This window comes from Nelumbo lutea, chromosome 1 (assembly GCF_056320005.1).
Source record: "Nelumbo lutea isolate HS-2025 chromosome 1, American lotus-T2T, whole genome shotgun sequence".
Lineage (NCBI taxonomy): Eukaryota > Viridiplantae > Streptophyta > Magnoliopsida > Proteales > Nelumbonaceae > Nelumbo > Nelumbo lutea.
The window spans coordinates 107,373,622-107,396,122 of record NC_142684.1 but is presented as its reverse complement, the minus strand read 5'-3'; the positions used below and the strand labels follow the sequence as shown (position 1 = coordinate 107,396,122).

The 22,501-nt window shown below is 39.0% G+C and overlaps 2 protein-coding genes across 2 annotated transcripts; both read right to left on the bottom strand.

Annotated features, from left to right (window-relative positions):
- Window positions 1-4,790: 4,790 nt before the first annotated feature.
- LOC148876657 (pyridoxin (pyrodoxamine) 5'-phosphate oxidase) lies at window positions 4,791-21,872 on the bottom strand. The gene is made up of 14 exons (XM_088956626.1): window positions 21,634-21,872; window positions 21,305-21,508; window positions 21,129-21,167; window positions 17,088-17,255; window positions 16,893-16,998; window positions 10,133-10,299; window positions 9,762-10,004; window positions 9,450-9,538; window positions 8,940-8,990; window positions 8,632-8,722; window positions 6,610-6,714; window positions 6,407-6,477; window positions 5,142-5,237; window positions 4,791-5,043 (listed from the first exon to the last, which is right to left on the bottom strand). Exons 1-14 carry the CDS (start codon window positions 21,832-21,834, stop codon window positions 4,977-4,979), a joined length of 1,698 nt encoding a protein of 565 aa, XP_088812752.1. The 5' UTR covers window positions 21,835-21,872; the 3' UTR covers window positions 4,791-4,976.
- On the bottom strand, window positions 14,516-16,048 carry LOC148876658 (uncharacterized). Its single transcript, XM_088964009.1, has 3 exons — window positions 16,001-16,048; window positions 15,025-15,643; window positions 14,516-14,695 (listed from the first exon to the last, which is right to left on the bottom strand). Exons 1-3 carry the CDS (start codon window positions 16,046-16,048, stop codon window positions 14,658-14,660), a joined length of 705 nt encoding a protein of 234 aa, XP_088820135.1. The 3' UTR covers window positions 14,516-14,657.
- Window positions 21,873-22,501: the final 629 nt, after the last annotated feature.

Below are 22,501 nucleotides of genomic sequence, written 5' to 3'. Positions count from 1 at the left end.
ATCTGTCTCGGAGTTTCTCTCTTAAGGACCTTGGATCTCTATATTATTTTTTTGGAGTAAAGGCTCATTGAGACAAGACTAGGCTGTTTCTTTCCCAACGACGCTACATTTTGGACCTCCTACAGAAGACCAATCTGGTAGCCTCTAAACCCTTGACCACGCCTATGGCTCCTACGTCTAGATTGTCAAAAGGGTGACCCTCTTCCTAATCCCACTCAATATCACAACATTGTTGGGGCCTTACAATATGTTATTCTCATGGCCAGATGTGGCGTTTTCTATGAACAAGGCTTGCCAGTTTCTTCAGAATCCGACCAACGATCACTGAACGACAGTAAAACGCATTATGTGTTATATCAAAGGTACAATTGAGTATGGGATATTCTTTGCATCTAATTCTCTTGGGTGTTTAGTTGCTTTTACAGAATTGGGCCGGCTGCCCTAATGACCGCCGGTCTACTTGCGGTTATGGTATTTTTCTTGGGTCCATTTAATCTCGTGGAGTGCTAAAAAACAACCCACCATTGTCCATTCTAGCATTGAAGCCGAATTTCGCTCATTAGCTAATACTGCCACTGAATTACTATGGCTTCAGTCTCTGTTACAGGATTTGGGAGTTCGTCAACCCATTCCTCCTATTCTTTATTGTGATAATATTGGTGCTACGTATCTGGCAGTGCATCCGATGTTTCATGCTCGTATGAAGCACATTGAAGTGGACTTTCATTTTTTGCACGATCATATTCTCCACAAAAATCTAGACATCCAATATATTTCTACTGATTATCAATTGGATGATATTTTACCAAACCTCTTGCTTCGGGTAGAGTTGACTTTCTCCGGTCCATGCTTCATTTGCTTCAATTACCAATGGAGGCTCTTAGTCTAGTTTAGTAGTTACCAACAAAGGCTCCCTAGCAGTTACCAAAGAAGACTCTCTCTCAATATTTATAGTTACCAATGAAGGCTCTTCTCTCTCAAGATCAACGATTACCAATGGAGGCTCTCATACAGATTTAGAAACAACTAAATTAGAAAGACAATCAATTAGGAATGATTGTACATAGGCAACTGCCTATTCTCTTCTTATGTTCCATTATTATTTTATTCTATGTATATATATTGTACCCATCTCATCCTGGTCGACATGTTAAGGAATACAAGGATTCTTTCATTGTTTTTATTATTATTCTCTTTCTTCAAACTTTAACTCTCTCACTCAGTCACTCTCACTCCACTTGGGTTTTGGACTTGCAAACAAGAAAACTGTCACTCTAATTTGAAATTTCTATCATCCAATCTTAGAACACCACCTTTGGGTTGCGTGCCCCTCTTGTTTTATTAGTGACTCATTTGGCACATATCTGCCCACTTGACTTGCCCCCTCCCCCCCCCCGCCCCCTCTTGTTCTCTTTCTTCTGTTTGCTTGACGTACGTATGGCTCTCAAGGGTCATTGATGGTTATTAAATGGGTTCATGGAAATGTTCACAATTAACCACCCATATGGATATTTGTCATGACAAGCAAATAAAACTGCACCCTACGTAGGGACATGCAGCAGGCCATATATATATATATATATATATATATATATATATATATATATATATATAACTATATAAGGTGCTTTCTGTTTCATCTTCTCTAAGCTTTTATGGATATGTGAGCTAAGAGAATCGCTCAGTAAGGCTTTTGGGTGCCATGGATAAGCTTTCTTCCAATTAGTTTTTAAAAGAAAAGAAAAGAAAAAAAAAAAAAAAAGCTTAGCCCCAAATTTTCAGCCTTTCAAAAAGATGAGTCAGGTGACAGGCTTCAAGTTGAGCCCGGTCAAAAGAAGTTCAAAACTCAAATTTTCATGGTGGAGTCCCACTTGGCTCAAAGATCAGGGTGAACATTCTATGAAAATTACATACCAGAAAGGCAGAAACATCCATAAGTAGTACTCGTTTTCTTTTACAGGCTGGGGGGTGGGGCTGGGAGTACCGTCTCCAGAGGTGGTGGACCAAGTGGGCAACGCATAAGAAACCCAAAGGTGCGTACATGTTTCATTTGGACCAAATGGACAGTGAAGATTTCTTATATGAGTTTGGGATGAATAAAGAATGTATCATGGTACAAACTACAAACAGCCAAGATCACTATTTGATGGTCAATGGGCGGGTCTGTCCTCCACAGGCACAATAAGTTACATTTTCATTTGCCTATCAAAATAAGAAAAAGAAAAGCAAACATGTTCATTGCTCTTCTAGCTCTTTCCCAAACACAACTGAGTCCATTTTTCAGAGGCAATATTATGCCAGAAGAGCAATATATATCGAAGGCCCCGACTCAACCTGGCGAGCCTGGAGAAATTGCCTTCATTTGTGATTATAGACATGCAAATGCATCAAGTTTACTGACCAAAATCAAGTCTGTTCTTTTGTTTAAGTGTTGCTTAGGTTGCAAAGTGTATAAGTGTATAATTTATCTTTATCTTGGTCAATACAGAAGAGGGTTCAGACTCAATATACAGGAGTAGTTCTGCTACAAGCCCAAGGTCCACTACCCTGAGGTAGATTCTAGTCGTTGCAAACAGTGATCAGGAAATTAGTATCGAGCAGATACGACACAGGCATTCACAGATAAACATAGATAGGGTGATAATCGATTGAGGGTCGACCCAATCTGGGCTCTTTGGTGGAGAAGTATGGATGCAGAACCCCCATCTTCATTATCAGCAGTCAACATCACCCGTTTAAGTGTGCACTTGCACTCGTGTTTCTGGTCTGATAGCAACTTAGATGCCTCCTAGTCAGTAAGAAATCGCAAGAAGAAGAAAATAATCTCCATTAGTAATGGTGCAAAGAAGAGACAAAATATCTAGGGATTGCCTTGAATTACAACCCTCAAAAGAAAAGGCTTGTTTGGCAAATAGAAATGAGTGGTGATTAAATGAGCGTCTCTGATGGTGCAAACCATTGGATCCCACTTTGTTTATCATTCATTGGTTCAAATATTCAGACAAAAAGAAAAAAAATTATGAAGTTTTGTAATTTGAGCTAACGAGGAATACAGTTGGGTGTTCATGGCCAAGTGGCCCAACTCAATGAGACATGTTCAGCCGACCATATCCCTCAACCCAGTGCATACGGTGATGCCTACAACCTCTCTCCTAGATGCAATATTTGGTTGTCACATTACTTGAATTAAGGGGGCACTCCCAATGCATCCAGATTGGGACAACTCGTAGCCCTTAATCACCGTGTTCAACTTGATTTTCATGGAACAAATTTAGGCCCAAGGACCTTTTGATGTGTTCAAAATTAGTATCCCATAGCATGGTTTTCAAACCCCTAGGCTACGTTTGTTTGGGGTGGAAAATCAAATCGAGGTAAGCTTTATACCCGGTTCGATTTTACTGGCATTTGGTAAACATATAATTTTACATTGAAAATTGGTGTAAAATTATATTTTGATCTAAATTTACATTGATAATCTATATATTTATTACATCGCTCACTCTCTCTTCTCTCCTCTCTCGCTCGCTCATCCTCTCTTTCCTCCTCCTCTCTTTTTCCTCTCCTCTCTCTCTCTTCTCCTTCTCTCTTCTTCTTCTCCTTTGCAGCGGCAGATCTGAATCCCACCTTCGAAGGTAGAGCTGGAGAGGACCCAGAAGGGAAAAAAAGGCACTAGTGAACATCCGTGTAAATCCTGCCCAACCGAATAGATACACCTTCATCTCGCAGCCGATAGCCATAAATCTGTTTCTCGGAGGCTCTGCACGCATTTGCAAATCTAGCCCAAGCGAAGGTATTCCCCTGCCAGTATTTGTCCTCACTTCCCTCCGTCTCTCTCTCTCTCTCTCTGCTGGTCCTTAGACATAAATCTGTTTCTGGTACCAGAGGTTCTGTACGCATGTGCAGTGGCTTCCCTTCTCTGAAATCCAACTCTTCTAGCTCTAATCTAGACCACAAAGAGATGACCAAACTCGTTGGCAGGTTGGGCTTATCTACACCGGTTCACCCCATTGTTCACTCCAAACGCGTATAAAATATCCACCGATGATGCATTCGGCCGGTTTGTCTTTTACATTGACACATTTGACGGTTCTGGATTTACACGATGGATTTTTGTATTTACACCTCTACCAAATGCAGCCTTACCAAATCAGACCAAGTGGGGAGTGTATGCATAATAGCCTAATAGGAATGCAACTTGTACAGGTCCAACCAGAGCTCACCAAACAAATACATACATGTGCGTTAAATAATTAAATTTATATAAGAAAATCTTTCCTTTCTCATATTATAAATCTGTGTATACATGCATGCTCAGCAATGAAATTTTTACATATTTTCAAATTCAATAAAAGATGACTTTAAATTTATGCTCATAAGTTTTTTCAAAGTTATCTAACTTGTCCATGCCAGACTAAGTTTGGCCTCCAACCAGAATTTTGTTGGATTAGGCTTAAACTGAGCCTGGGTTGACGAACGTGGGCCTACCTCTGGTTAATCCGCCTAGAAAATGACTATAAGCGTCATTAGACCAAGATCAGAGTCCGGATCTCCTGCCCATAATAACTCTGCCCATGTATTCATACATATCATCACAGCCACACATAAAAGAACATCTCATCCTCTTACATAGTATTATGCATGGGAGATAGTTCCTAATGCCCAGGGTTAGTGTGTTGTGGGTAGACGTGGGCAGGGGATCCGGAGTCCCAAGATCATCCCGCTCTGCCCAACAATCAGATTGTTAACACGTCTAAATTTGCATCGATACTTGTTACGATAAGAATGTTAAATTGTGCTATAGCAATTGTTATTTTGTTATTGCAACCCAATCAAATCGCCACTTGTACATTTACCACCCTATAAGTGCGGCAGTTGCATCATTGGATTTTATCCACTCGTAAGTTATTCGGAAGGAAAATACTTGAATTGCAAATGGATTAAAATGATAATTATAAAGAAGATGCTGAAAATACTAGTCATGGGGCCAATCGTTCAATTTTCCATATCTGTTTTCCATCAACCTCCTTGAGAGAGTATTGTAGCCTGCCAAGAAGGAAAAGTTTCATTACTAATTACATGATTAAATCAATTAATTAAGACCAATCAGCAAACAATTTTCAAGAGAGATGAGAATGACCTACCTATCATGTAGGCGGGATTGTTGGCCTTGCCAGAACTCAACGACCTCTGGTTTGAGCCTGTATCCTCCCCAGTGCTTGGGTTTGGGAATCAAGCTTCTGCATATTCACCAGAAAGAGAGATTCTGCTCAGTATCCCACCATTTTTGGAATCACAACTAGTGAATAGGCACAAAATAAATGATATAAAGTAATGAGTTGTGCTCAAGTTCCTAAATAAAAGTTTCATTTCAGAATTTAAAAATGGTAAAACCTGTCAAAGATGAATCATACAACAGGACTTCACCTTATAATAAAACTGCAAAGTACATTATGGTGAGCCACCATACACACAATAATATATGATACATTACATAATGATTGGACAACATAAACAGAACCATAATGTAATATACAATTTTCTTCCCATGGAATCCAGAAGCTGATAAAAATGCAGTAGCACCACTATTATTCCGATGGATTAGATTGGCAAGATACAAGACAGTTTAAGACAACTGCATGCCAAATGAAATAGAAGCAGTTCACCATAAAAGTTCAGAAGTATCCACCACATCTTCCATCCCCTCACCCCCACGAAAAGAGGGAAAAAATTACAACGAATTTCTGGTAGGGGTTTCTGAGATAGATGGCATGCAGTACGTCTGTCTGGTTTTGTTTTCTGAGCCTCTCCTTATTTTGTCTCCCTAGGGCTCTCTGGTTTTGTTTTTTAAGATAGATGACAATCAGATTGGAATACTTTTTTCACATTGCCAGGAGAGACCATATATTCATCAGATGCTGGAATTTTGGCAGATAAGCAAATAGCCTCAGCCCTCGTGTATTTTAATCATTAAGAGCATACACCTTATGTATAATTTATTCACTTTATTTTCCAAAGGTAAAGGAAAACGCCCATGACAAAGTCAATGAAAAAATAAGCTTCATGTATCCAAGCCCAATCAGTTGGGGTAAAGCTTTGCTTAGTTGAGTGGGGCCAGTGGGCAGTATTTTCACTCTCAATGGAGCATAATCACGGCAACTCATTAAAGAGAGAGTTCTGAACTCTCGTTTGGATTAAGGGGAACTTACAATTAAGCAAATTGTTGGAGCAAACCATACTAATCCATAGTACAGAGAGATTATTATAAAAGTTTTAGTTAGGGATGATTCAAGAGAGAACTCCAATTTAATATGAGAATATTGAAAGAAAGAAAGAAATATATACTACAAAAGCTAAAGATCAAAATGTGTCTCAGGCTAAGTGAAAATTAGTTACTGATTAAACTGACCCATCAGAAAATTTGGCTTCCAGTTCTTCGTATTCTTGGTGAAGAACATGCCTCCCAGGAACTACAGTACTCTGAAGAAAAGAAAGACAACTGGAATTGATCATCAAAGAAATAAAAAATGAAAATGTTTTATAGATTTTTGTGAAAAGAATCAATGATTATGATTATTATGAGATGATGTAAAAGAAACTAGGAAAACAGACCTGCTTGCTAACTATTGCTCCAATCTGACTTCCACGAGGACGACTGTGAAAATAATTCTCAGATTCCTCATCAGAAACTTTCTGAACAGGTCCTTCCACCCTCACCTATAAATAATGAATATATTAAAATCAATTCCATCCAGAACGATTGTTTATAAACTACCACATGCATGTTCAGAGGCCCTGCCCTACATCATAAATTTGAACTAGAGGATGGAGTTGGTAAGAAACGACTGAAATAGCCTTGCAGGTTTCCAAGGTAAATACATCATGCGTATTATAAACACAACAGGTTGAGCAGGGCAACCACTGCGAATGGCCACAACATCAAACCCAACTGCACAAGGCTAGGAGCAGCCCCCTGCTACGAGTTACAGCCAAGTTCCACTCAAAGAATTGATGTTTTTCCATCCATTCTATCCACCCATTTGATACATATGTACCATGTCAACCCCAGAGGAGATAAAGAGATTTACAAGCCTCCCAAACATCTCACTATCTTAAAGGAGCATCTCCATCCCATTGAAACCCAGTTTTCAATAAACTCCTTTTACAGGTCAAATGTATGAACCTACATATCAGATTGATTTGCTCCTTGTTTAGAGTTAAGTGGTGTGCTCCTCTTTGACATCTAAAAGAGAATAGAAACTTGTCCATCAAACTCTCATGGAACTAAATTTTCTGTTCCCAATCAAAGAGATTAAGAAACTAATATCCATTTTTTATAAATCCACCATGAAGCAGTTTTGCCCATGATTTTGGCCAAGGGTGCAATTTTGCAGGCTTGGGTTGAGCTTTTGTCAAAATTTGAATGGACATGGCCCAAAGGCCCAAGCCCAAAGCAGTGTACAATGCTAACTTAGGCCAACCTGAGTTGCACCCCTAGTTAAATCCCACAGTAAAGTGGACAAAACTAAGGTCATAGACATATATACGTGACTAATTGATGTGATTAGACTGTTTAGGCTAGATTACAACCTCTTTATTCCCATCTTTCTTCATTGATTTCAGGCAGAAGGCATTTCGTCCTTTACACTAGGGCCCAGTCTTTAAATGTGACTGCAGAAAGTTCATGTTCCTAATTACAAATAGTACAAATGTGACTGCAGCAAGTTCATGTTCCTAATTACAAAAAAGTGCCATCTTAATAGCTTATACTTTTCTCTAGACCTGTTTGCAAGTCCTTGCTTTTTCATATTGCTGAATCAGACTCCAAGACATGCATTGGATTTTGATTCCCATCTCTGTGTTCATGCAAAATTTATGGCTGCTATTGGACCTGATAACCTTCCTCCCAAGGTTCATGATAGTCAACCCAAAATTTTTACCACCACATCAAGCAACAGCACCTTGGTGGCAATATTACAAATAATGAATGAAAAAAGAAGCATAGTTGTCAAGGCATCACCTAGGTGACTAGGAGCCCTCGGTCGGTACATCACCTAGGCAACAAAAATGACAAGGCAGGCACCTTATTGTAATATCATTCATATTACCACACCCTTGTTTTTTTTCTCTTTTGCTTACCCTCTATCTTAAATTTTATCATATAAAATCGTGGCTTTCTTTAGTTGCTAATTTGATATGAAATTGCTCTATTAAATAATTATTATATTAGTACTACTTTTAAAAGTATTGAAAGTAATATATTTGAGACACCATTGTCCTAGATATGATGATTTTCCATGTTTTTAGAGGAAATTTAACGTTCTTAATAAAGAGCATTGCTATTTTTCGATTAATATGCATGTTGAATGGTATATAAAACTAGGGAACTAGGCAAATTTTAATATTTTATGTTATGAAATTCTTGTTGCTTAGGTGTTAACTAGGACCCATCTGTCACCCAGAATTGCCTTGATGCCTTGACAACTATGAACAGAAACTGAGATTATTTCAATCTGTATGGGTTTCGATTTCCCCTCAATTTCCCCAAGTACAAATTTATTAAACAACCTAAATCAAGTGCTCTTTGTGATGTTAAGATTCAAGTAGTTATGAGTTGTGCCTATTAAGACTTACCTGGCGGTTAAGACCATCCCAATAGAAAAGAAGTGATGCATGGGGGTTTTCAGAAAGTTCACGTGCTTTCCGGCTTCCATAATTGGTATACCTAAGAAAACAGAAAGGAAAAAAAGAAGAAAAAAATAAAGCAGCAGTAATATGAGAAAAAAGCAGCAATCTTCAAAAATTACATTACATTCCAAGCAATTCCAGTGGCTCTTTATTGTGGATAAACAAATATATTTAATAAAATTGTGCATCTACATGAATCGGAAATTATTATTAAACACACCAGAGTAGCTGCAGTCCTGTAAACCAGTACTAACCAGACAAAACCTTCTTTATCAACTCCTTTTAGCAATACCATTCGCGATGAACTGCACAATACAGGATGAGAGATGTAGATATCATGGAAAAATAAATGGCATGACACTATTTAACAAATTTCACAGAATATAGGAGCACACAGCTCACTTTAATAATTAAGGCTGTAATTGGATTTAGGGCAAAGTGGAAAAATGAGGGAGAAATACACACTTTCAGTGGATTCTATAAATGACTAGCCCTGCAAGCACCCTGGAATCCACCAAAGGAGTAGAAAACACAGGAAAAAGATCCACATTTCCTGTATTTCACTTTGTGATATTTCAGGAGCCAAACAGCAAAACGTGGAAGGACTTAGACTCTTGAAAGTTGAATCCCTTTCCTCTGTGTTTTCCATTTCCACCTCAATCCAAAAATAGCCTAAAAGTATATCATAGAGGCGTAAGGAAAATCAATAAAAGCTACAAACTGTAGCTACCAAAGAGTGACAGAACAAATGGGAGGAGATATACAGTCTTCCATCTTTGTTGGCAGTTGACAAGGCCATAGCATTTGGTTCCCGCAAGCCAGCTGCCACTGCATCACCAAACCATTTTTGGAACTGCAAGAAAAAACTATTGATGTAACTTTTTCCAAAGGAATGGGACTTTGCACTCAATTATGAAAAAACCCGAAAATGTGTCCTAAACATCACTGAACCACGGCATTCAACACAATAACAAGCTGTTGCTTCTTGAATAACCTAAATCTGCAATTTGCTACATAGATTAAAGAATCAGAAATTTGGACAAAAGATTAACTGCACTATTTGTGCAAATGCATACCTGATCTATAGGGTCAGGCTCAACATGATCCTCCAGAAATGCAGGAGATATATAGTTCTCTCTTAGAGATGATACGTCAATTGAAGGAGGTTTCCCAATCCGGACACACATAGAAGTACCAGGATATGGTGGAAGGCAAAGCTTATACTTATCTGCAATTGATGGTGGAACAAATCTGCCACCTAGAAAGTGGTGGGAACCACAAAACTTCTTGGCACACAGTTTTGGAGCTGTCAATGAAACCTGAAAAGTACCAAAATTAAAAACAGTAATGAACTCAAGATGGATTGACAATACCCTAGAAAAGATATTTGCAATCTGTTAAAATGTGGCATAGTAGGGTAGATAGTTAAGTTATATCAGACACAAACCAGCATGTCAGGTTTGATGCCTTCTCCACTAACGTCTCCTTCTTCCACATGCCACCCAGAGGGAATATCTACAGATACAATAACAGGTGATCTCTGGCGTGTTTGATCATGACTTTGCAAGCTAAGCAGCCTCTGTATTAGGTCATCAAAAGGTGGCCTTGGTGTACCTTAAGTATTTCAGAACATTGCAATTAGATGCTATATATGGATAAGACTATGGATTTTTTCCTGTCTTAACCATGATAGTAAACTGATAACGTTATCCCAGGATATCATAATTACAGTTCCTCCACAACCTCATACAAAAAATTTGAATCCATAAGAAGTGTATGGCATTCTATCTTTCATAACTAACTAAAACTAACCCAAACAAATTTAAGCCAATTCTCATAGGACCCAATCAAGATGGGAGCAGATTGATGTAGTCCCTGTTCAGGAGTGCTTATTTTTAAGCACTTATTGGAAAAAAGGCATTGAGTTTAGGCCAGGATCACACCAATAAGCACATATATGTGTTTGGGAAATAAGCCCGAATAAATGCTTTTGCAGGAAATAAGACTGTTTTGACTAAGCTCAAAATTTTGCCTATTTTTCAAGCGTTTTTTAAAAAAGTGCTTATTGTGTTTCTGGCCCATCTTGGCTTGCCATGCAACTTTCAAAATACCTATACTATCCATATTTGAAAGAAGCACTTTTTCACCAAACATTCATAAGCACTTATTTATCTAATAAGCACACCCAAACAATCACATAGAGTATTCTGAAAGAGAAGGGCAAGTGCAGCACCTCACCAAATTAGAGGAAGCTACAATGGTGATTTGGGAGGAAAAATAGAATACAGATAAAAAAAAAATAGAGAAGATGAGAAGATATAGGTGGAGTATTGTAGAAAATCTTGACTTGTAAGGCAGGAAACATAATAAAAGAAATTTACAGAAGTGACAATTTACTCTTCATTTTTTCTGTCTGTTACATTTTTTACTTCCTTGAATTTTGTACTAAATGCAATGTTGATTTCAAGGTTCTAGGTTGTGTGCACTGGAAAGAAGTTGAGAGATAAGATCAATAGAAAGGACTCACTCCTCATGAAAGACTCCTAATTACAAGGAGCTAGAAGGCTAAAACTTTAAAGCGTAGCACCAGTATGTGCAAACATTTAACAACTAAATCCATAAGAGGTACATGTATACGAAGAGGCATAGGCATAAGAAAACAATAATAAACAAAATCCTAACTATATGTATGTATGTATGTATATATATATGCATAGTAGAAATCACTATTTGCTGATTCAGTCAAGCTTCTTGTGAGAGAGAGGGGGAAGGCGAAGATTTCAGCAGTAGAGAAGGAAGGAGAAGAAGAAAAGAGTAGGAGGTCAACTAGGATTGTGAGAAAGTTAACCCTAGCTGCCTACCTCTCATTATATTTATAATTAACTTAAAGATGAGATATTACAAGGATGCCCTTAGTAGGGCAGCTACTAAAACTGAACAGTCACAACTTAAAAAAATATAAACTAATGGGCCTAGGCCCAACAACTTCCTAACTAAATAAAAACAAACTAAAATAAAACCGGGCCACTCAACACTCCCCCTCAAGTTGGGAGTAAATGTCACACATTCCCAACTTGCGTAGATCATGCTCCAACTTGTTCTTTGCAACACCTTTTATGAGAACATCGGCGAGCTGCAGATCAGAAGCAATGTATGGAAGACAAACTTCTCCAGAAGTTACCCTTTCTCTGATAAAATGTCTATCCACTTCAATGTGCTTAGTTCGGTCATGCTGGACTGGGTTATGGACAATATTAATTGCTGCCTGGTTATCACAGTATAGCATCATGGGTTCTTTTGCCTGTACACCAATTTCTTCTAACAGAGAACAGATCTAGAGAAGTTCTCAAACTACATGTGCCATGGCCCTATATTCTGCTTCAGCACTTGATCTTGCCACCACTGTTTGTTTCTTACTCTTCCATGAGACTAGGTTACCCCCAACTAGGGTGCACACTCCTGAAGTTGATCTCCTGTCATCAAGGCATCCTGCCCAATCTGCATCTGTACAAGCCTCTAGTTTCAACTGTCCATGATCATTGAACAATATGCCTCTGCCCGGGTGTCCCTTCAGATAAGCAAGAATCCTGTCAACTGCCTCCCAATGTTTGACTCGTGGAGCATGCATGTATTGACTTACTACATTCACTGCATAGGAGATGACTGGTCTTGTCATACACAAGTATAGCAGCCGACCCACAAGTCTCTGATATCTCCCAATGCCTTTTATTGGTTCACTTTCTGATGCATTGATTTATGGTTTTGATCAATAGGGGTGTTGATTGCCTTTGTTCCAAGCTTCCCTGTCTCTTGAAGGAGGTCCAAGACATACTTCCTTTGAGAGAGAAAAATTCCATGTTTCGATCTTGCAACTTCAATGCCTAACAAGTACCTCAGTTCTCCAAGATCCTTAATTTCAAATTCCTTATGTAGGTTCCTTTTCAGACTATCAATCTCACTCATATCATTCCTAGTGACAACAATATCATCCACAAAAACAATTAGGACTGACACCAAAGATCCCCTACGCTTCACAAACAAAGTGTGATCGGATTGAGTTTGAGCGTATCCAAAAGCAATCAAGGCCTTTCTGAATCTGTCAAACCATGCTCTAGGAGAATGTTTCAAACCATAGAGTGACTTCTTAAGCTTGCATACCTTTCCCTTTTCAGTATCATTGTAAAAACCAACAAGAAGATCCATATACACTTCTTCTTGCAGGTCCCCATTTAGGAAATCATTCTTCACATCCAGTTGAAACAAGAGCCAAGAGTATGAGGCAGCAAGGGAAAGAAGTATCCGAATGGAGGTCATCTTTGCAACTGGCGCAAAGGTCTCTTAGTAATCAATGCCATAGGTCTGTGTGTACCCTTTTGCAACAAGTCTTGCCTTGTACCTTTCTATACTTCCATCTACTTTATATTTTACTGTGTAAACTCATCTGCATCCAATTGTCTCCTTACCTTCTGGTAGGTCCACAATGTCCCATGTCTGATTCTTAATCAAAGCTTCCATCTCTTCCTGCATAGCTGTCTTCCACTCAGGTTTGGAGAGAGCCTCACTAACACCTTTGGGTATAGACACTGAATCAAGAGAGGAGAGAAAAGCACGGTAGGAAGGAGAAAATCCACTGTAGGATAAATACTGCGAAATACAATGAGTAGTACACTTTCTCTTCCCTTTTCTGAGAGCAATAGGAAGACCAAGGTTATCTGTAACAAAGTCAGTAGGATCAATGGGAACTGAAATAGTAGCGGGACCAAGAGGAATACCTGAATCCATGTCAACCGAATCTGGAATCTCCAAGGGATCGACAGGAAGTAGTGTGAGTTCTGTTGTAGTGGAATCAACTGCCTTGTGAAGTCTCTGTCGTGAGTAATGCTGAGAAACAAAACACAAAGGAGGTGGCAAGGTAGGTGCCACAAGGTGGTGGTCAAGCACAGGAGTAGACACAGGGACTGGAATTGGGAGAAGAATAGATTGCTGACTTACTTCCCCAAAACACTCCCCCTGAGAAGGATTCTTTGAGAAGAAGTACGTGGATTCCAAAAAGGTGACATCCATGGTAACATATTGGCTCCCAGAGACTGGATCATAACAGCAGTACCCTTTCTGATTCTCTGCATATCCAAGGAAGACACACTTCTTTGCCTTGGAATCAAGCTTCGAGCGGTGAGGACCAAGGATATGTGCAAAGCAGACACACCCAAACACCCATATGAAACATCTCCCCTTGAGGAAAAAAAAGACTAAATGGAGTGCTGAATCCAAGTATACGAGAGGGCACCTTGTTAATCAGATATACTGCTGTGAGAACTGCGTCACCCCAAAAAAGAACCGGAACTGTAGATGTGATTATCATGCTTCTTGCAGTCTCAACAATGTGTCTGTTCTTCCTTTCTGCAACACCATTCTGCTGTAGACTGTAGGGGCAACTGCTCTGATGGACAACACCATATTCTAACAGATATGAGGCAAGATGTCTTTCAAAATATTCCTTGGCATTGTCAGATCTGAACACCTTTATCCTTGTTCCAAACTGTGTTAGTACCATTTGATGAAATTACCTCATCAAGGATGGTACCTCATCGCGGAATTTCATCAGGTAAATCCAAGAGTATCGAGAGAAATCATCCACAAATAAGAGAAAATAGCAATAGTCTCCCATAGAAGGAACATGGTAAGGGCCCCACACATCCGAATGAATAACATTAAAGGCAGAAGAACATCTTTTATTACTAGGTTTAAATGAATGTCTACAATGCTTTCCAAATTGACAACCTTCACACTCCAGACTTGACAGACTAACAGACTCAAAAAGTTTTGGGAACAAAGAACTCAAGGAAAAAAAAGGTAAATGACCCAAACGATTATGCCAAAGCATAATTTGACTCACAGATCCTGACTCACTATCCCTACTGACATGATGACTCTAATGAGTAAGTACATCCAGGAGGTAGATTCCATTCACTTCACGACCACTCCCAATCGTCCTCTTTGAATCTAGATCCTGCAAAATACAACGTCCAGGAGAAAAAATTACTGAGTAGTTCAGGTTTTTAGTCAAACTACTAGCAGATAACAAATTAGTACTCAATCTGGGAATATGAAAGACAGAGGGTAAACAAATACAATCACTAATCTTGATAGATCCCTTCCCAGCAATAGGAACATGGGATCCATCAGTTGTGGAGACCCTGTCTCTGTCAGAACAGAGTTGGTATGAAGAAAAAATAGTGGAGCTATGGGTCATGTGCTCTGAGGCTCCAGAATCTATAATCCAAGGAGGTCCCTCCTTACCTGAAGTGGAAACATAATGTGCAGTGGCGTGTGAATTACCTGTGTGAGCAAAGGAGGTAGAGTGGACTCCACCAGTGCCACCTGTACCTTGATGTCCGCTTGCGGCTGGATTGGAACTGGTTGTATCCCGCTGGATTAGAAGTAGCCCATACCTCTCAAGTTCGGCCCTTACTGCAGCAGCTGCAACAGACTCCAGAGCAGCTATAGTAGGAGGGGCCGGAGTGTCACCAATAACTGCCACGTGTGCATTTCCCTTCTTATTCTTCAATCTAGTCGGCACAAGATGTGGGTGAAGCTTCCAGCAAGTATCTTTTGTATGTTTAGGCTTCTTATAGTAGTCACAGATCAGATCTCTTTTGTCTTCTTTCTTGATTTCACTACCACTTTGTTTAGGTTTCACAACACTTACCATGGAAGACTGATCAGAAATGAGGTTTTTCATCATCACATCCCTCCTGTACTCCTCCCCTGACACAAAGGCATATGCTTGGGAGAGAGTGACACTGTCCCTAGAAAGAAGATGTTGTCGTGCAATATCTAGATGTTTCTGATAGGTAGCTGCATCCTTAGTGGTTTCCCAAGCAAATGTCTCTAAGTGGTCAATCTCCTGCCACAGGGTTTTAAGGACCGAAAAGTAGGCTGCAACAGATTTATCTCCCTGCCTTGTAGCAATAATCTAATTTCTCAATTGATAAGCCCTAGCAACATTCTCCCTTTGTGAATAGGTTTCTGCAACCCCATCCCATATCTCCTTAGCCGAATTTGCCCATAAAAAATTTGTACTTATATGTGGCAAAATGGAATTACACAACCTAGTCATCACCATATAATTCTCCTGCACTCACCGGGAGTTGCTAGTTTCAGGTTTCACCTCTTCACCAGTGGTGTACCCTAATTTCCCACGAGCACCAATGGCCATCTTTGCAGATTGTGACCATTCCAAGTAATTTGCACCATCCAACCTAACTGTAGTAATGGTCCCAACCCCGAAGGGGTCTCCAGCACCTCCTCCCACTGGTCCCATTTCACTCTCAGGCTCATTTTCAACTCTGTGGCCCTCCATGCTTCTCAAAAAAGGTAAAGAAAATAACTAAAACTTGCAGCAAGATCAAACAAAACACCTTTTGGAACCAACAACACTTTCTTGGTGTCCTGGACTTTCTTCCCACAAAAGATTCCTTTTCTTTGGGATGGGAGAAGAGAGAGAAGAGCCAGCAGCCCTCTCTAGAAGCCTCCAAACTAGGCAGGACTTGAACCATCCCTTACAAAAAACTCCAAGGAACTCTAAAAATTTAGGGCATCACTTCCTAAGTCAAAATTGAAGAGTCCAACAAAAACATGACTCTTCCCCTTTCTCCAATTTTTCCTAATTCTGATGAGAAACCCTAGACCAGCTACAGGGCACATAGATCCATCAAGAAAATCCAAAAATTGGGCTTACTTGAGAGCTTCGATCAGCCTCTTAAATCACCATGCAATCGGCCGATCTAGGGCTGCATGAGAGAACAACTTCAAGAACCTTCGGCCTGCTCTGATACCAAGTAGAAATCACTATTTACTGATTCAGTCAAGCTTCTTGTGAGAGAAAGAGGGGGGAGGTGAAGATTTCAACAGTAGAGAAGGAAGGAGAAGAAGAAAAGAGTAGGAGGTCAACTAGGATTGTGAGAAAGTTAACCCTATCCGCCTACCTCTCATTATATTTATAATTAACTTAAAGATGAGATATTACAATGATGCCCTTAGTAGGGCAGCTACTAAAACTGAACAGTCAACTTTAAAAAATATAAACTAATGGGCCTAGGCCCAACAAATTTCTAACTAAATAAAAACAAACTAAAATAAAATTGGGCCACTCAACATGCATCATTGCAAGGAACTATCCAGATATAAAAAGAATGATCTATTACCATGAAATGAGAATCCAAACATTGCATCCACAAGAATGTCAAAGTCATTTGACAAGTCCACTGGCAAGTCATCCACAGATAAGAAGGGGATAGACAATGATTCAAGCTGCCAAATAAAGAAATGTAATAAAAATTTCTGGACAAAGAACATGAATTTATACTTCATAAAGAACTTAATTTGCTTCTAGGGTATACCTGAGTAACCAGACCAGTATAAAGTGCCTTTGAAGTACGCTTTGGATAGCAAACAAATGGCTTATATCCAAAGTGATGTAGGTGGCGAGCAGCTACCAGGCCATCACCACCATTGTTTCCTGGACCGCAAATGGCAAGAACACGACTGTAGTCACTTGATTTGTAGACCTGCAAAGATAATAAATCCACTTGCAATAAAGCATAACAAAACTTGAAACCAAAACATAGCATCCCACATTATAATGTAATTTAGAAAGACAATTAATGATAATCTAAAACTAAATTTAACCACTAGATGAGAGATAAAAAAAGAGGACAAAGAAATTAAGTCGCATATTGTTAGTGGAATTTTTTTTTAGTATAATTTCTCACATAACATAATTCACCCAATTAGATTAATAACTGGGTTTTTTTGTTATTTGGGTAAGCCCCATTCAGTAAATCACGTAGATGTTCCCTTAATTACATCTCTGCTACGGGTAGAGAAAACCTTTTGATTCTGATTCAGAAGTACAAATGAATAGACTAAACTAAGTATCATTTTTCTACACAATTTTCTTCTGAAAATTCTGGTATATATTCCCTCTTTGTTTAAGAGAAAACCAGCAAATAAACAAACAAACTTTTATACATAACAAGTAAATAGGTATCATAAATAGTCATATTTCATCAATAAGGTTGCAAATGGCCTTTAAATTGTGGTTATGTCCATTTATCATGGTATGAGGAATCATAATCAACCAAGTTTCATTAACAAGGTTGTAGATGGTTTTTCCCCTCACACATAGGTTAATAGGTTGTGAGGAACCATAATCAGCCAAGTTTCATGAACAAGGCTGTAGATGGTTGTCTCCTTCACATATGATTAAAATGAGACAAGGAGAAGAAAAAAAAAAAGGAAATAATAACAAAAAAGGAGGAAAGTGTATAAAAAGAGTATAAGGAAAGACATAAGTCTAATAGAGGAAGTTGCAGGAGTATCATAATGAAGAGGTGGAGGAGGAATACTGCAATTCCTACCTTCTTCTTTCTCCTCTTCTCCCTTTTCTTCCACACCACAATCTTCTCTTCTTTCTCCTTTGGTTTGTCTCTTGTTGCTGTAAATTCTATCAATTGAATAGAATTAGCCAACAAAATGGCATTAGCCCCTTCTCTTTGTAGGAGAGGGGTTTATATAGAGGAGAGAGGTGGTTAAGTAACTCCCCACTCCTCTCTTCTTAGAGTGCCAAGTGTCACTCCACTTAAAATGGGTTAAGGAGGGAAAAGAAAAACTCTTCCTTCCTAAGGTGACAAGTGTCCCCCCACTTAAAGTGGGTTAAGGAGGGAGAAGAAAACTCTCTCCCCTAGGATAACATGTGTCCCCCCACTTAAAATGGTTAGATGAGGGAAAATAACTCTCTCCCCTAGGGTGACATGTGTTCCCCCACTTCAAGTGGTTAAAAGAAGGAAAATAAATCATTCTTCCTAGGGTGACATGTGTCCCCCACTTCAAGTGGTTAAAGGAGGGAAAATAGCTATCTTGTTAGAATAGGACAAGTGGCATCCCCTTATAAATAAGTGGGACACCTCACAAGAAATTAGTTAAAATGGATTTAATATTTCAGGGCCTGTTGTTCCATTAAATGGGCTCTACTAAAAGCCCATTAAATGCTTATTACAAACAAGCCGAATTAACTTGAGGCTTGTTGTTCACTAAACTAGACAGCAGGCCCCTTTCATTATTAAAATGTTTCAACCCACCAATAGGACTGACTGGGCTTATAAGAAAGCCCTTTTTCTTCTTTATTATTACTTTTTTTAAGTTGTGTCTGGGAGTATCTTAATAACCTACTCCTAGTCCAGCAAACTTAAGGACTTAACACATATGTAATCAACTCACCAACTGTATCTTTCCATTAAGGGGAAACACCATAGGTTGACAAGCTTAATAGAAAAATATAACTCAAATAATAGATTTGATGATTATCAAGTTAGCAATCATACAGCAAAGGAGAAACAGTTATTACTAGAAACCAGAAATGCTTTCAACATGAGATATGCATGAGTTAAAAAGGCACATAATGTCGAGTTTCTGAAACTAACTTCATCAAGAGCATTAGTAGGCACTTGGAATATAAACTCAATATGGCATTCCAGGTATGCAAGTGATGAAATAACAAAACTCTATGAGTAACATAATGATAAAGATGAAGATGCAGCCTTAATCCAAAATTGGTCCTTCTACAGTTCAAAGGGTTGAAGGAAACTAAGTCCAAAAGAATGCTCACAACTACTAACATAGGATTACTTGAGAACAACTAACTCCAAATCTGGCTACTGGATTGCCACAAAACATGGGGCAATGGCTGAATTGGCTGAACTGAATGGTTTATTGCTTTGTTACTTAGTAAATAAGGATATTGTGAGCTCCTTAAAGGCTGAATTTCCAGTTAAGCTGATTATTATGCCGTTACATATTGTATTATATTACTATTTTATCCACTAAGAGACAAAGCAATAAGTCATTCAACTCTGCTATATCAGCCATTATCGAATGGCTTCTTAGCCCTGTTAAGATTTTTTTTTTAAGTCTTATGAATGCAAACAACACTAAACAATTAAAAAAATATATAATTCATTATATTAATTTTATCAAGTAGAACAGATTTATAGTAGGGCATTGGTGCAATGGTAAAATCTTGGTCTGACAAACATGAGAATACAGTTTCAAATCTGTAAACAGCCACTCCGTATGCCATAAGTTAGATCTATAACCCTTCACCTCCCCCAAGACCCTAGATAGTTGGGACCTATTAGGTAATAGTCCTCTTTATAACACATTTATAATGCATTCCAAGACTAGATAAAGGTGGAGGATTATGTCAGCTTGACAGTTGACATAAAAACCTTTAGCCAATAGAATACAAACATGAATGCCAAACCATTTGCTCCAAAGAACTTATACTTTGACAGAAAACATGGGTTTTGATAAAGAACGATGATGGGACTGGATTTGAGTGGCTGAGATTAAGGCTGAGTTAAGTATTTATAGTGCATTTCAAATTTTGGTCTAAGAACCCATTTTAATACTGTTTGTTAAAGAAATCTTCTTATGTACCCTCTATTTCATTAATAAAGTTACCATCTTTTTCAAAAAAAAAAAAAGTTTACATGTAGCATGAGAGACTTTGTTAAATTTATGAAAGAAAGAAATTTGAATTAATGATTCTCCTGTCTTGGTTGAGAGAGAGAGAGAGAGAGAGAGATTTCAAAGACCAGCCTTAATGATTCTCCTGTCTTGCTCTCTGTTAGTGCTATCTCCAACGGTTTCTCCCCTTTCCTAATGAAGAATAATGATTACCCCATACTAAATTACAGAAGTTGATAAATGATAGTTGGGATCCTCCTAAGCAAGTGGGGCAGCACTAGATGAAGAGACTTATCATCAAATTAAGCTAAAGAAGTGGCATAACTCTTTAAATGAGTTAACTCTTCTTAATCCAGCAAAATGCTACACTTGCACTGCTATGTCAATAATGATCATAAAATGATTGGAAATGTGGCATAAAAGGCACGACAGTTGAAATAGCTGTATTCAATAAATAACATGCATAGAGGTGTAACTCTCTAGCAGACTCACTTGTCAGGGAAGATGTTACTAGAACAGAATTTTATTGGGGAAGGCCCATTTATACTCTTTTGGGGCTTGATGTATTCTGGGGAAGAGTAGTGGGATGGAGCTAGCTCTTTTTTCATGTCCTTCCTCTTTTTTTTTTTTCATTTATTTATCTTTTCTTTGGGGTATACTCTGTTCTTCTTATTTATTACTGAGCTGTTACTGATAAAAAAAATAGCATACACAATGTAATTGACCATGGCATTGAATCATTATAGCACCATAATTGATGACCATAAATATTAAAAGTTGACACCAGCTTATGCAAGTGAAGGCTATTGATCAAGGGGGAATGCGCCTACCATCTACCAGCAGAGATATGCAAGTATGAACATTCAAACACAAACATGAGAAGACCCACAGACCAAAAACATAAAGACACCTACCTCTGCTATTGATGTTGCAACACTCAACCCAGCCAATTCCTGCAATTACCATAGAAAGAAACGAACTCGGTACGATAATAAGATTACGAAGATATCCTAAAGCCTACCCAGGATTTGAAAGGTGGTCGGGCGCATTTTTGAAACAATAAAAGTAAAAATTCAACATATTCACTGACCATCAACTGATCGACGCTAAACCCAAGAGGACCCATGAGGATCTCGTCAATCTCCGCAGCCTCTTTCTGGGTTAGATAAGACAGGGAGTCCGGATTCTGCAAGTTCTGGAGAGATGAAACGACCATGCTCGCCATTCCTCTCACTTCACCGAACCGCCAATAGGAATCACGAGTTGCAGAGCTAGAACGCGAGCCCCAAAACCCCTGTATCGGGTGTGAAAGATTAAAATTCAAGAAGGTAGCATGGTAGTTACATTAGTTAGTTAACGAGTTAGCTCCTTTACAAAAAGTTCAGAAAGAAATGAAAGAAAGTAAGGAGAAAATATTACCGCGGGAAGAGAGGAAACGTTTCGGAGGAAGCAAAAAGATTTAGCTGGAAGGGGAGAAGACTGGGAGCAGATGTGATTGGCGTCGCTAACGTTAATAAGGAACTTGGTGAACGGGAGGCATGTCATTGCTCTTCTTTTGATCCCACATGTCAACATTTCCTCTTTGGTGCCAAACAGTTCTAAGAGGGGCTTTATTTGCATTTTCTTTCTGATCCCACAGATCAGAACCCCGACTCGCACAAAATAGATGTGAGTCCGGATTGACAAGCTTTATTTGCCGTGTTCAGTCATTCATGGGGAAATGTTCGCGATGTGCGGTTGTAATATGTTGTGTGTATGAAGTAGGGAGCCAATACGAACTCAATAAATGTTGGTAGCGTGGATTCATCTGTAACAGTCATTCGAGTCCGGAATCCGGATCTTCTGTTCATAAGGTGATCACATCTCCGCCCCACAACGCCCCACAGTACATCTCCGCCCCACAACGCCCCACAGTACATCTCCGCCGTTTATTAGGAACATTTTTCGATGACATCATTATTTCTGATATTATTATGAGAAGACGTTCCCAATACACGGGATGTGCTGTGGGGCGTTGTGGGGCGGTCTCTTGTTGGGCGGAGATGTACAAGGTGTTCTCAATTGAGTCATACATGGGAATATCTCATCCTCCCACCAGGAGATGAGATCTTCTCAATGCAGGGAGGTAGTGTGTTATGGGTGGATGTGAGCTGAATTCTTATGGCAGAAGATCCGGAGTCCACTCATTCACAGTCGACTTGGAATCTACTGCCAATAAAACGCATTCCTAACACCCTTCCAGCTTAATTTGATACGGCATAAGGCATATGCCACCACAAGACTGGAC

Coding starts and splice junctions, on each gene's coding strand:
- LOC148876658 (XM_088964009.1), bottom strand. CDS start 16,048: ATGGAGGGCCACAGAGTTGAAAATGAGCCTGAGAGTGAAATGGGACCA. Junction 15,644..16,000: donor CTGAGAGTGAAATGGGACCA/GTGGGAGGAGGT, acceptor GCTACAAGGCAG/GGAGATAAATCTGTTGCAGC. Junction 14,696..15,024: donor TACCTCCTTTGCTCACACAG/GTAATTCACACG, acceptor TGTATTTTGCAG/GATCTAGATTCAAAGAGGAC.
- LOC148876657 (XM_088956626.1), bottom strand. CDS start 21,834: ATGCAAATAAAGCCCCTCTTAGAACTGTTTGGCACCAAAGAGGAAATG. Junction 16,999..17,087: donor ATACTGGTCTGGTTACTCAG/GTATACCCTAGA, acceptor TTTATTTGGCAG/CTTGAATCATTGTCTATCCC. Junction 10,005..10,132: donor GCATCAAACCTGACATGCTG/GTTTGTGTCTGA, acceptor GGTACTTTTCAG/GTTTCATTGACAGCTCCAAA.